The 14,639-nt window shown below is 38.7% G+C and overlaps 1 protein-coding gene across 3 annotated transcripts in view; it reads right to left on the reverse strand.

The window, feature by feature from the left end:
- NID1 (nidogen 1) overlaps positions 1-14,639 on the reverse strand; it is a 53,132-nt gene that overhangs the window by 19,209 nt on the left and 19,284 nt on the right. For all 3 annotated transcript variants that reach the window (XM_048938370.1, XM_048938371.1, XM_048938369.1), the window contains exons 2-11: positions 13,161-13,460; positions 11,661-11,890; positions 10,370-10,794; positions 9,372-9,521; positions 7,910-8,161; positions 6,580-6,780; positions 5,114-5,359; positions 4,024-4,167; positions 2,417-2,545; positions 571-714 (exon numbers count right to left, since the gene is read on the reverse strand). In XM_048938370.1, the coding sequence (XP_048794327.1) occupies positions 571-714; positions 2,417-2,545; positions 4,024-4,167; positions 5,114-5,359; positions 6,580-6,780; positions 7,910-8,161; positions 9,372-9,521; positions 10,370-10,794; positions 11,661-11,890; positions 13,161-13,460 (2,221 nt within the window). The remainder of the gene's footprint in view (positions 1-570; positions 715-2,416; positions 2,546-4,023; positions 4,168-5,113; positions 5,360-6,579; positions 6,781-7,909; positions 8,162-9,371; positions 9,522-10,369; positions 10,795-11,660; positions 11,891-13,160; positions 13,461-14,639) is intronic.

Raw genomic sequence — 14,639 nt, forward strand, 5'->3', positions numbered from 1 at the left:
CATGCGTATAATTTAGATTCTGGCAGTTGGCAAATCCTTCTACCCTGCTGTTCTCACGGGTACTGGCACTGTAAATTCACACAGGATTTTAGAAATGTATGCCCATAAAAAAGGAGAAAGAGGAAAGGAAAAATACATAAATGCAAGAAGAAAGGCTGAATTTGACCAGCAAGATTTTTGATGTGTTTAGGTAAAGCTTCTCTCCCACTGCACTCCGACATGAAATACAGTATAAGATTTTTACAGATTCTGAATTCTGAGCACTGTGTGTCACCACCTTAGCCATATAAACCAGTACAGAGCAGACAGTTCCAGCATGTGTGGATCTGATCCCCTAAATGCAACTACTTCCATTTGTGCAACTACCTCATCTTGGACCTGCTGGAGAACAAATATTGAGGAATGAACTAAAAGCGGGAGAGTAAAGAACAAGAGCTTACAATGTTTGCCTACAGGACATAAGGTACAAATCTTCCTATTTTAAATCCGTAGCAACTACAGGAAATTGCAATGAGCAGCCAAGTTGTGCAATGAAGAGTATGAAAAGACACAGCAAATGGCACTACTCACCCTCACAGGCACGTCCATCTCCAGAGAAGCCAGGGAGGCACGTGCAGATGTAGGCAGACCCACCAGTGTACACGCACTGAGCACGCTGAGGGATGTCGCAGCCATGTGTGCCCATCTGGCAGTGGTTTACGGCGTATTCAACAGCTGCAGGTTAGACACACGAGAGAAGAGAGAAAGTCTGAATTTTCCTCCACAATGTTTGAAGCTCGTAATACATTTGTAGAGAGCACAGCTGTGAAGGCTCAGAGAAGAAAAAAGAAACACAGAAACTGTTTTGTTTGGAGGGGTTGCAGTTTTTGTTTTGCTGTATTTTAAAGCTCTTCCATTATGCCAGTGTTAAAACTTATTGATGTTCTACAAGGTATTGACTGCCTGCAGCACCTCAGAAGTGTTTGTTAGCGTAAAATATAACAAAAAGGCTACAGCACCCATAGATCCTAACATCTATGCGAGTTTTGTTTATAAAAAGGAGTCCTCAACGAAGAAATGTAAGGCATCTCTCCTAAAGGCACCTCACACATTGGCTGAGCAGCCAGTTCATTGCACTGGGAATTAAAATATCCTGCTACACTAACCTAGCTTTGACCCAAGACTGTCATCACTTGGCAAGAGATGGGAGATGTGACTCACTTAATCGGAGGTAAACACATTTGTCAGCTCTTGGAGAAATTTTGACCAACTGCAGCAGCTGGGGCCAGGCCTGCAGCTTTTCATGATTTTCTCATTGGTGACAGTGCTGATATGCTGCAAGCACTGCTCTACACACAACAGTACTTTAGGTAGTCGCTGGAGCTTTGCCTATGCTTACCTGTTATGTCAGAGAACAGGAAAGGAAACCACTATATTTGAAAAAGAAAGAGGCAAAATAACACAAAAAGGTTAGGGCAAGAAAAATGTGGTTTTGCAGTGAGCACGTCTAGGAACAGATTTACAGCTGCTGTAAGAGTCCACTGGGGCTTTCTTTATGCAATTCCTTCCTAGGAGTTGACAGGGGACCAGGACCAGAGTCCACAATGCTCCTTTCATCGCAGTACACAGATGGAAACTACCACAGTATCAGCAGGGGAAAAAAAGACAAAAAACTGCCATCACAGTCAGATCTGGAAACAGATATTTTGTTCATTTCTCTGGAGGAGACAATGTCATTGTAAGAATCATTTTTATCTGTTCTGCTTCACAGAGCAAGATTTAGATTACAAAATAATCTGTTCAGAACAGCATTAGCCTTAGAGCTGGAATTCCTAGGGAGCTCCCAAGTTCTGTTATCCCTCAGTCTACAAATAGAAGAACCAAATTCATTTACAATTCTCTTATTAACACAGCGAGTCACAGAGCTGGTATGAAAAAGCTGCGGTTCCACATCAAACCACATAAGCAGAAAGAAGGGTGCTGTTGCCCTGTCTCAGGTTCAAGTCATTCAGGGGCTGTAAACCAACAGATAGAGAAATGAGAATGCTAAGTTTCTTCAGGATTGAAGAAAGAGATCACACCAAAATCCTTCAAGCTGGGCAAGTAGTATCTTGGCACTCTTCTTTCACGATTTTGTATTTTATTTCTATGCAAAATCTGCTATTAAGTCATGGTATAGAAAAGACAGAAGCATTCAATAAATGTTTCCATTTTGTACTCAAAAACATTCTGAATGGGGAATTTTTATCAGATAGAAAACAAAGTTCTTCAGGGACCCTCTTCAGTGCCTAACAGTTGGTAATCACTAACTGCAGCACAAGCTCCTACATTCAACTGGTGTTAGAAGCCAGCATGACCCCAGAAGCCATCATCTGTTTCTGTAAGACAAGCTACAACCCAAAAGCCAGTGGGCAGTGCTTTTAAGTGTGAAACTCACCAACACAAGTCCGCCCATCTGCTGCAAACTGGTATCCATCAACACACTCACATCGGTACGTTCCCGGCTGGTTATTGCAGACTGCATTGCTGCCACATGCACCTGGCTGCTCCAAACACTCATCAATATCTAGAATATTATACAAGGATTGCTGTCACTATAAAAACACCTTTAAAACCAATGCCAGAAAAACAGAGACTGCGTAAGTGTTAAATAATAGCAGGCTTGTGTATCTAATCCACATCTTGGATAGTCTACACCCCTTAGAAGTAATTAGCAACCGGAAAATAAGTTTTCAGTTAACTGTGACCTCAGCTAATCTGCACAAAAACAAACAAACAAACAAAGAAAAACCACAGGAGAGGTTTTATAGAGGAGTTGGCCAGGAAACCAGGGACGGAGGAGAAGCCTTTGGGAAAGAAGATGCAGGATAACTAGGAACTTTAGGAAAGAATTCTCCTTCAGTTATCCATACATCAAAGCCTAACAAATTGAGGTTGCTCTTTAGCACAGTAAATGACAAATACAAAGAATTTATGTGTATTATTATGTTAAAATCTGGAGTAACAGGGGATATAACCGTTAAATTTGGTTCTAAAACACATTTTAGATCATATATACAGTAATTATTTTATCTGCAAAATCTTTTAATTAATTCCAAATCTAATTGTCTACTAACAACTATACGTACACATGTAAGAGGTACAGATCCCAAGCTCAGAAGCTAAAATGATCTAAGATTTTATTAAACTGTGCAACAAAACAGACACCATCTGTAGTTCAGTTAAACTGCAGAGGTTCTGCTTCACTACTTTTTACTGCAAGCTGTGTACCTCACACCCCAAAAATGAAATTTTGGAGGTCTCCAGCAAGAAGGCTCCTGTGAAGTTTATGCTACGACCTGGAGCATGCAGAAGAGACTAAAATATGAAAAGAAGGGAACTTCATACTGTAAAGGTGATGATGATAATGATTTATCATAGGTTTTATTTTAGGTTCAGATTTCTACACCTAGCAACACATTTCCTTGCCAGGAAGATAACCAAATAAAGACATGGAACTTTCACTATTTGGGAAGCTCTTACAAAACATCTCAAAACCCCGCCAAGTTACTACAAAGAGAAGATCTTAGACAACAGAAACGCTTTACAATGCTGGGAAACAAACTTGCCTGAAGAACAACATAAGTATTTGGACCTTTGGTCCTATAGACTTGAACAAAAGGGATTTTCAAAGCATATCCTAAAAAAGATTATTTCATTGGGTTCTGATACCCATGCCCTGCATGCATTCCACATTGCCTTTAAGAACTTTTAACTTAGTTGACTCATATTTACCGGAATTTGCAGAATGTTGCACTTCTTACAGCTAAGTCTCCACAAGTCTTATGAGAAGAGGAACTACATAGGAAAGATGCTTTGTAAGCTAGCAAAACATATCCAGGTTTGACTCTTCAAGACAATCAAACTTACTGACTGTGATTAATCACACATATTAGCTACTCCAACATCCCTTTAACCTACGATTCCTCAATCTTCTTCAAAATGAGAGTCAATACATTCCGAGCAAAACAAATTATACATTTTCTAAAGAAAATCTTCTGATACCATAACAAACGTTTCCATCTCCACGGAACCCAATCGAACATTCACAGGAGAAACGATTCCCAGTTCCTGCACGACATACTGCATTGGTGTCACAGTTATGGGTACCAGTGTAGCAAGGATTCCGGCTAATATCAGCAGAACCATCTGAAAAGAAAGACCATATTTAGCCATGACAAACCTATCAAGTAATCAGACTCAGATAAGGTCCAGGAGGACGCTGCTTACAGCATGAATGAAACAAGCAAAAAGCTTTTTTATTATTATTATTATTATTTTATTTTGCATCAGGACGAAGGGGATTGATGCAAAACATCAATCCCAGATGACAATGTCATTGGTATTTTTTGTAACTTTGGCAAAGGACCATAAAAATTTAAAAGAAGAGTCACACAAAACTCACTAAAAAAAAGGAAACCTAACCAAGATAAAGCATCTTCCTGAAATTAACCTAGACTCAAAATGTGATTCTTAACAGCTTGCTTTGCTATTTTTAATTGATTGAACTTTATTTTTTGAACAAACAGAAGTGAGTATCGTCCCTTCTGTACTTACCTGTTAAGGATTTTCCTATTGCTCCTTTGTTTTTATTCTGATTTCAGTAGACACAGAAAAAGTCTGGAATGTTCTCCTAGAAAATACATTTCAGAGGCTTCCCACCTTACAAGTATTGTTCCATGAATCAAGATAAACTACAGAAACTAGCTTTTTCAAAGATAGACCTTTTTCCCCTCTTTTGCTCTTTGCTCTAACAACACACAAAACAATTGTTAATAAAGACCTAGGTATCAAGTGAAGAAAACTGGCACAACTTTACACCTCTAAGCAGCAATATATTCAAGCTAGTACGCTGAGAGTACTTCAAGAAGTTAGACACAAACTTCAATGGATTTCAGGAAAAGAAAAATACCCTTCCCCAGGTATAACCACCAACTGCAACAGTCTTGTTTCTCTTCTTAACTGATGAATCCACATCTGCTAATAAACGTAACTAATCAATTTAATTAATACTCAGCTAATGCAAACTAAAAGAATACGGAAACATACTTTTAATAACAGTAGTGACAAAGAAATACTTTGAATTCATACATACCACTGATGGGGCCAATGGAATTGCTCATAGCATAACGCAGAATTTGCTCATCTCTGTTATACAGAACAAATATACTGTCCACTGAGAGCTGCTGAGTAGCAGGAGCAGCATGGAGAGTGTCATCATGAATGCATTCATCAAAGGAGATGGTTTGTCGCCACTGATAGGCACCAGTGTATGTGGAAGCAACTCCATCCCTTTCAGTCTCTGTCACTGTGTACTCTCTGGTGGATGATGAAGTGATCACTGCAACATGGCAACATACTCAGATCAAAACAGAAAGCAAAAATCTCTATTCACTGCTATACGAATCCAATTTCAAGCAAAGGAACAGGCATTTGGTTGGACTTGTTCTGTGCTCAGCACAGTTGTAAGGGATGGGACACAATTTATTCTGCCATAATTTTAAAATTCAGCTAAAATGTATGGGTTGCCAGGAAATGAAAGGAAAATTCAACTCAGGAAACGTACAAATTCCTTTAGATGAATCTGCCCAAACAACTCCTCCAAATCTCTGAAGTTGTTCAGCACAAAGTAGAATCTTCCTGCTGCTTCTATCATTTCATAGCTCATAAAGACAGGCAAAGCAGTAACAGGGTCTAAGTACCAGGTACGAAGGTCAGATATCAGCAGATATAATGCAGTGATGGAGCAACCACACCATTTAAGCTACCTGTAACAATCAAAGTGTGCCACTAGAGGAAAATGCTGCCTCTCATATCCAGATGCATTTAGGAGCACTGCTTACTGCTCTTCCTCTCTATTGCTCCTTGATGGCTGGGCTGGCTGACCAGTGGGAACACTATAACATCACTTTGTTTTTGGTGGGTTGAGACATACATTATATTATCCAGGAAAAGGAAAGTAAAGAGAGGAATATTCCACTGTAAATGGCAAAATGAAGAACTACTCTCTCACTGCATCTCTGAGACAAGGAAGAGAATTACTGAAGAGATAACAGAGGAAACTGATAATGGAATTAAGAGTCTCTTAATCTTCTAGACAGTTGTTCGAATTCTGCTCAAATAATACTGACAAATGCTTGTTACAGACATAGGGCACGGTCACTGAAGTGCAGCTCACACAACACTAATTGGTTTGCATGGTCTCACTGAACAAGATTAAAGCCCATTTACAGACGTTACTACAAATAGGTATATCCCAGTTCAGCTCCTGCTGGAGAACTATGGACTCCACAAAAAGCTTTGCAATTTGTTCGACTACCACTGACAGTGTAAAAAATGAGACTAATAAAAGAGAACACGTAGCGTCAGCTCAGACTCACATTTTTTCAATGGAAAGTTTAGAAATATCTGCACACAAAATCCACCTTCTTTTGGAACCCAATTCTAAGAGTCAAAACCACATAAACTGAAAGTCACAAGCGCATCTTTAAGAAGGTAATGATTATCCTTCACTCTAAGAATTGTGCACTTACATCTCAATTACTTCTTATGGAATCTTACCAGAACTAGAGGCGTGATAGAGTTCAGTGTAAGGTTCAATATGGACTGATGCACCAGAGGGGACCTCAGGTACTCTGCCTTCCATTTCTGTGCTGATGGTAAGGTGACCATGCTCATCAATTCCACTGAATTTCTGCTTTATAACCAGCTTCTCATTGTTGCCAAGAAAAGTGACTTCAGTTTGCCGTGTAAACTCTCCACCTACAGCAATAGCATTGGTTAAAGCAGTTAAACTAGTTAATAGTGGTTTCTGAATCCTTCTATTCGCCACAACTGTTTCTACTAGATGAAATTCAAACTATTTTCTATAAGCAAGCTTTGATGCAACATAGTTGTTAATATTCTGAATCCTTACAGAAATAATTTCCAAAGACAAATTGATAATGTCATAAGGAAACTCTCTTAAACACTGAATATGCTACACTGGGAGTGTAACTGAAGAAGCAGTTAAAATAAATATATTCAGAAGAGCTAAAAATATTCACCTTTTCCCTCTTAGTAAAAACAGCAAACGAGCTATATATTTTAAAGAATATGTCTATTCAGAATACAGGCACTTAATAACACACAAACAAAAAATCCCCTACATCTGTTTCTAAATAAAAAACAGGTGAAATTGTATGCTGTAAATTCTGAAACAAACTTCAAACACACACACAGACGTACACACACACACACACACAATTAAAATCCCCAAACAGTAAGTTATATTCAAGTAAATTCATAGCACAGGGTTGTAAAAGATAAAATTTAAAAAAGAAACACGTGTTCTCCTAGGGCAGATTGAACCTACAGCTTGAATCAAAGTGCACAGACAAACAGATAATGCCCTGAACAGTTTTTTAAAGCTATATTTATGATCTGAGGCTTCCTTCAAATAAGTTAGCAGGGTTAGTTGCATTTCATACAACATTTTCTCCTACAAAGAATTTCAGACTTGCAAGAGATCAGACTTTCATTGCGCTTTGCTTCATTGGCACAATCAGGAAATAAATATGTTAGATGTCTTATAAATGTAGGGGCAGGTTTTTTCAGCAGCTCTGTGCACTCTATAACCAAAAATCAGATATGCTTTAATAATCTCTTTCTTGTATGGGAATGGGCCAATCCATTCTTCTCTAAGAAATTTACATGCTTGTGCAGAAACTGTAAGATAAAAAGCCCAATATGTAAACAAGAAAAACAGTGAGGAGTTTGGTAACAAAGCAATCAATTTTCAACTCAGATTAAATAGGTATTTGTCATACTGCTTCTATATATGCATTTCTTATCTCAAGACAAGGGAAAGTACAGCATACTTTTAAAACGTAATTTTAAATTAAGAAGTTACCAGTAATGCTGAATCCATTTTTATATCCTTGCTGCTCCACAGCAAACATCCACCCTATTACACCTCCAATAGAGGCAAGAGGCAGCAAAGAATAACCCAAAGCTTCTGGGATTGTGCTGATAGCAGTATAGGCACGTCCATGGTTCATCACAACATATGAGTGGAGATCGGTGTTCTCAAATGTAACTGGAACGGGGTTATTTCCTACAAAGATTCGTCCTTTGACTTTCCCATTGACCCTCTGAGGAGAACCTGGGAAACCAGTGCAATGCATCAGTACAAAACGACAGTTCTCAAATACTCTACAAGGAATGAGTTCAGAGCACCCTGTTCAAAGATATCAGCGTCAAAATGAATGGCAAAAAAATGCCAACTGAATTCAGCAGACAGGAAACTCTCTACAGACAGTGTTAGCTTGGTTACATGTGTATTGTCACATTAGTTAAGCAGTCAAAATTGCCTCCAAAAGTACCCTTTATCCTCATTAACAATTTTTCCTCCAAAGACAACTCTATAAACAGATCATGCTATTACAGTATCTACAGTAGCAAGATGACACTTCATATCAATACCTACTGAATGTAGATTTGCTCATTCCATACTAGAAGCCTAACACCACTAAGTGATCAGAGCAATCAGACTACCTGCCTTCAAAGAAAATTCGTTAGAAGACTGTCAGTGTTTTACTGAAGTAATTACTTTGGTTTACTATTTTTCTTCCATATAGTTTTCTAAATGCATACAAATACAAGTTGCATTACCTTCAATCCTTTTCTTTCTCTGAAAAACTCAGTTTTATGAACTGAAAGCTGTGTAGTAGGTTTTGCTTCCCTTCTTTATACAACACAAAGTTTGCAGTCAGCTAGTTCAGCTGTTGAAATGCATCTATATTCTGAGTCAAGTCACTACAAGGATTACAAGTGTATACACAAGAAATTCCTTTATGGATCTTACACAGGAACAAAGTTTAAATGGGTATCTAACAAAAATCCGGCAGATTAGCCCTTCAGTAAAGAAGCTTAAGAGTCAGACAAAGAGGAGCCATGCTCTTCATTGATAATCAGAGTTAATTTGTTCATCCCCTTTAGACAGCCCTTTCTAGAGTGACTACATTAGGTTCTACATTAGATTCTAAAACACCAGAACTTCACAACTAATTCTAACGGTAACATTGGATGCTATATTATGAAATTATTTCAGTTACAGAATAACTTTTTTTTTTCCCAGAAAGTTGCACAGTTCATATATTTGGCTACTTAAACCAGTCTGCTTCATTTAAAAAATACAAAACCATCATCTCAGAAAGTATAGCTCACCTAAAACACCTCTCAAAACATCTCTAGTGATAACTCTTCCAAAAACCACATAACCACGTCTTACTTTGACTAATGAAAATAGGTTGCCTTATTCAAGAACATCAAGCGTAGTAGCTGCATATGCACCCAATTTTCAGAAAAGTTACCTTCTGCTACACATTGTCTGCCATTTCCTTTGTATCCAGCAATACAACTGCAACAAAATCCATTGGGGTAATCTTTGCAAATAGCATGAACAGAACACTGGTGGCGATTGTTAGCACAGGTCTGTTGGACGTCTGTGTGGTAGCGGAACACTGTAGAAAACACCAGACATGTATACTAAATGCTTATTATATCTCTATTAATACAGAGCATTCAAACAGTCATGATGAAACTAGCAGATGATCATTTTAACCTATGCTTGCTTCCAAACCAAAACAAAAAGGAGCCTTTTCAACTTCAGAACAAAGAACATCAGTAAAGGACCCAGGAATATGCACCAAACACACGGTAATCCTAGTTGGCCCATCCTATTATTAAACGGAAATAGCCATCTATTTCAAGAAACAGGACCTGGGTAGTCAGTCACACTGCTTTGAACTTTCTATAAACACTTCCTTGCAAGTTAGAATTGCTAATTCTGCCACTGCAAAAATTGAGGCCATGCAGCCTTACACCAGCAAATGATTTTTACAGCAATCGCTGTCCTCAACCTTTATTAAATCACCTGAATTCATTAACTCACAGTGAAAGGAAAAAAGCCAGGTTTCAGTAAAAATGATCATAAAATCTTTACTGGGAACAACCAATTACTTAAGATATTAATGGTCAGATCATAAGTTTAATAACAGTCTTGGATGAAAGACACAAAATCAGCTCCCACTAAGAACACGTCAACATCAGGAATACCATTATCCCTATGGAAGCTTTCCTTAGGAGAGAATCAGGTTCCACAGGCACTGTGAATCTGCTCTCCTGTGAGCCAGACTGCAGGACTATTTTACTAGACTGGCAGGATGAGTCTGAGGTGACATTCAAGATAAACTCTCCCAAATGAATGACACAAAATTGTTAAAGGTACCCAGAATGTCACATCTGAAAATCTGAATCTTCTTGCTTCCTGTCTGTATTAGAACAATCCAAGCTTTATAAAAGGCCTTACCTATACCAGTTTCATCAAATTCTTCCACATCTATGACCTGGGGTCCCTGTGGGGGGAACTGCTGGGCTGGGAACTGGCGAGGTGGAGCTTTTGCTGTTGGGAATTCACGATGACGATAATAAGATTCAGTCGAAGGTGTTCCTGTTACATCTTGGTATGAAGTTATAAAGTCCTCCACAGCTAACTGAGGAACACTGTATGTAACGTGCTGGTCCTCTTCTGTACTGTCCGTGCTACTGGTGACGTACTGTGGTCTTATTTCAGTGGAGCCATAGTCTGACACAAATGGTCTTGAAGTCAACTCCTGGTCTTCTTCACTGGGCTCTAGACTCGCCAGAACATTGCTGACCTTGGCAGGCACAATAGTGTCAGATGAGCTACCAATCTCGAACACCCAGACACCTCGTCTCCCAGCATTGCTGCTTCTATCAGAGAAATCACAGGCCAAATCAAAAAAAGGTCAAATGCATGTTTTGTGGTACTCCTATCATACACAAAATGCTGTTCTTCACTTAGAAATATCAGGAAAAACAATTGATTACATGATCTTAAACTGAGACAGGGGAGATTTAGGTTAGATATTAGGAGGAAGTTCTTCACACAGAGGGTGGTGACGCACTGGAACAGGTTGCCCAAGGAGGCTGTGGATGCCCCATCCCTGGAGGCATTCAAGGCCAGGCTGGATGTGGCTCTGGGCAGCCTGGTCTGCTGGTTGGTGACCCTGCACATAGCAGGGGGGTTGAAACGAGATGATCTTTGTGGTCCTTTTCAACCCAGGCCATTCTATGATTCTATTATTCTATGATTACCTTATCTACATAGCACTACACACCACATAGAGTTCATTCAACTATAAATCACCACTGATAGTTTGGACAGCATTTTTTTCTGCAAAGGTGGAAACAGAAGGAGATACTTCAGTCACAAAAATCTTGCTAATACCTGTTAGAACTTTCTAACCCACTCCCTTTCCTTATTGCTCATTTATTTTTTCCCACAAAAAAAGAGTTCATATGACACAGTATTAAGAATTAAAGTCTGAAGTGGTCCAATTTCATAAGGTCCATTTTTAGCAGCTCCTACCAGTGGCAATGGAACTATGGAGTTTTGACAAATTACACCTAAGTCCTTATGTTATTCAAGATGATGAGTATCAGCAGCAGACTTAGGACATTTCTTATGCAATGGCTAATGGAATCTTACTATCTCCTTGTGAGTCATGACACAATTCAGAAAAACATGCAACTCCTTGACACTTTCTTGATAAATTAAAACAAACAAAAAAACATACTCATGCAAGTTTCTAATGCTGTCTTCATCATTAGCAATGACATTGTAGGATCCTGGATTTTCCCAAAAGTAGTAGTTTGTGGAGGCCTGACTAAAGCCAACCATTGCAGGAATCTTTCCATCATTATTCTTTGAGTACGCACTATAGAACTGCAAACCATCTTCTGGGTAAAGGAAAATAGCATAGGAACTGGAGTCAGAAGAGGCTAAAACAGCCTGGAATGTGTTCCTCTGTGGAAAAAAAAAATAAATCCTTTTACTCATGGAAAAACAGTCAAGACAGACAATAAAATAACTTTTTTTTTTTTTTTAAACACAAAGACATTTGAATTTCTGTAACACATAATGAATACATCATGTACTTTACAAGGGAACAAAAAAATAAAATATCAATATTATCAAGTTCATGTTCTGTTGAAGCAGTTTTACAGTCAGCATGCATAAACATTAAGCAGAAAGCATTACCAAAAGTATGTTAAATCTCTCAGCCATAGAGGCTGCCTACAACATAACATTTCTAAGCTCAATTACATGCATTGCATGCTTTATTGTCATCTTAAAAAAAAAAAAAGAAGTGCTAAACTAAAGTAACTGAAAAGATGTAGAAAATTGACACGAATGTATTGGTAAACAGAATGTTAAAAAAAAAAAAAAAGAAAAAAAAAAAAAAGAAAAAAGTTCAACTTCCACATTGCTGCAATTGCCTTTTGCTGTCCAAAAGCTCCTACAAAGTGTGGGAACCATCAAGACTATATCTCAGATATCAGCTATTCATTGCTACAACCGTGCAGAGTCATTACTGTGAAAACAATGGTTGTGTCAAGTTAGGTGCAAGAAATTAATCCCTGACAAAACAAGATTTCTAAATTGTGGTAATGTTCTCAGCTTTATCCATTGCGAGCAGGCCCATCAGTTGGGACAATTATAATGTATATTTTATCTCTATGAGATCCCTGCTGAACAGTATCTAATATGATTCTGAAAGAGAAAACGGATTGCAAGTAATACAAAGAGTATCCCTTAGCTGCTTCTTCATTCAGTACTAGATAGAAAGTATGAGACTTTCTGAATACAAGGTCATCTCTCCAAAACAGATGCACAGACTGAAGTTCCTGTTAGTCTTTATCGGGTTTTAGATAGTTTGGTGTCAAAATGACTTCAGAGTCTGTTGAACAATGCAAGCAAAAAGGACTACGTTCCACAGATGAAAGGCAGGAGATAGCCCAATATTTCAGTTATTATCCCATCACAATTAACATTTAAAGCACAGCAATGTCAGGAAATACAAATAAGTCAGATATTAAGATTCAAGCGTTTTCTTCCGAATGAAAACTTGTAGAAGCTTGTGTTCTGTTACAGTCTTTTCAACTAAAGAACTCATTCTAAACGGTGCTAGACTAATTTAAACACAAAGGAATTTGTCTTCAAAACAGTAGAAAACAGTGTTACACATCAGCTGGACATGCATCCAATACGTCTTAGAGCTCTCATTTACATTCACCTTTTCTTCCAATGTAAGATCTTCTCCAGGTCCCTGGTACGGAGCCACGAGCTTCCAGGTAACAATAACAACACTGCTGGGATCAAAAGCAGCCTCAGGAAACCCCCCTTTGATATAGTCTGATGCGAGCTGTAAGACATCTGAGGATGAATCTTCTCTGTAATAAACATTTCCACGTCCACCTGTCGTATCCAGATCAGCCATAAAAGGAGCAATAGCTCCAAAACTGACTGGGAATTGGCCAAGATATTTTTCTTCATCCTTAGGTTCATTGACTGCAATAATCCCATTTGTGGCAACCTAAAAAAAATGATATTGTAAGATAAATACTGCTTACAGTGATTGTCCTCCATATCTGTGTGATCTAGATCACAACACTTTTCATTGCATTTCTAAAAGAAATTGAGTCTGAAGTTAGTCTTGTGTTTGGGGTGGCCAAAAGTTTCTCTTTCTTTTAGCTGTTACTCCTGCAGAGCAGTTTCACAATGGTGTGACTGAGGACAGGAAAGGTGAAGCAACTGAGTTACTTTATTTGGTTAAGTAGTGATTCTTTTCTGTAGCAGATATGGGACATCTTGTAAATTCCCTTACAGCAGACTGCCCTGCCACTGTACTGTGGAAGACTGTCTCTTACTTGGGAAAAAACAAACAAGCAAACAAAAAAAACCTAAAGGGTATTAAATAAAAATGAAACTCTTGGTCTGAAGACACAGACCTAGTAGCAAGGCAGGTTATACCAGCTGCACGAAGCCAGACATTTACAGCTCCAGAGCTGCTGCCACACATGCAAACAGCCCACCAAGGGGCAGAAGTCCCAAAGCCAACATCACAGGATATGACGCTAAAAACAGCCACCTCCCAAAGGTTTCTCTCACTCACTGTGTGTCCCAGAAAAATAAACCACCACCGGACCTTCTCACACATTTAAGACAGTTATAATACTAAATGGTCTTTATGAATGTTTGATGGGTGTGTTAACGCCTACAGCAGCTTGGACTACAAGGCCACCCAGCCCAGCAGCCTGTACCAGACTGCACCTGTTGGCTTTTAGGTTCAGAAGAACACTAGAAGGGCCCAGATGCACTTCTCCAGTCAACCTCCATCCACACGCAGCTGAAGGGATTCCCTATGCTTTGACTCATCCTCAGTGGGTTTCCTTCAAGTATTTGTTAAGTCTTCCTTTCCACATATCTAAACATCATGCTTCCACAAAATCCTTTAAAAAGGAATTCTGCAGATCCATGACTCATACCCCGACGTCTCTTCTACTTTGTTTGTTTTCAGTCTGATTCCCTGCTTCCTTTCATGGTCCCTAGTTCTTACATTGGGACATATGGCCAAATCTGACCCAATTTCTTTGCTACGTAATTTCTCCTTCAGATGAAGACCCCTAGGCTAATTTGCTCACTAAGGCAACAGCAAGAAGACATGTTCCATCTTTAAAGTCAGAATTTAGAGTCAAATTAAAGTTTTCCTCTT

This window comes from Lagopus muta, chromosome 2 (genome assembly GCF_023343835.1).
Source record: "Lagopus muta isolate bLagMut1 chromosome 2, bLagMut1 primary, whole genome shotgun sequence".
NCBI classification, from domain to species: Eukaryota; Metazoa; Chordata; class Aves; order Galliformes; family Phasianidae; genus Lagopus; species Lagopus muta.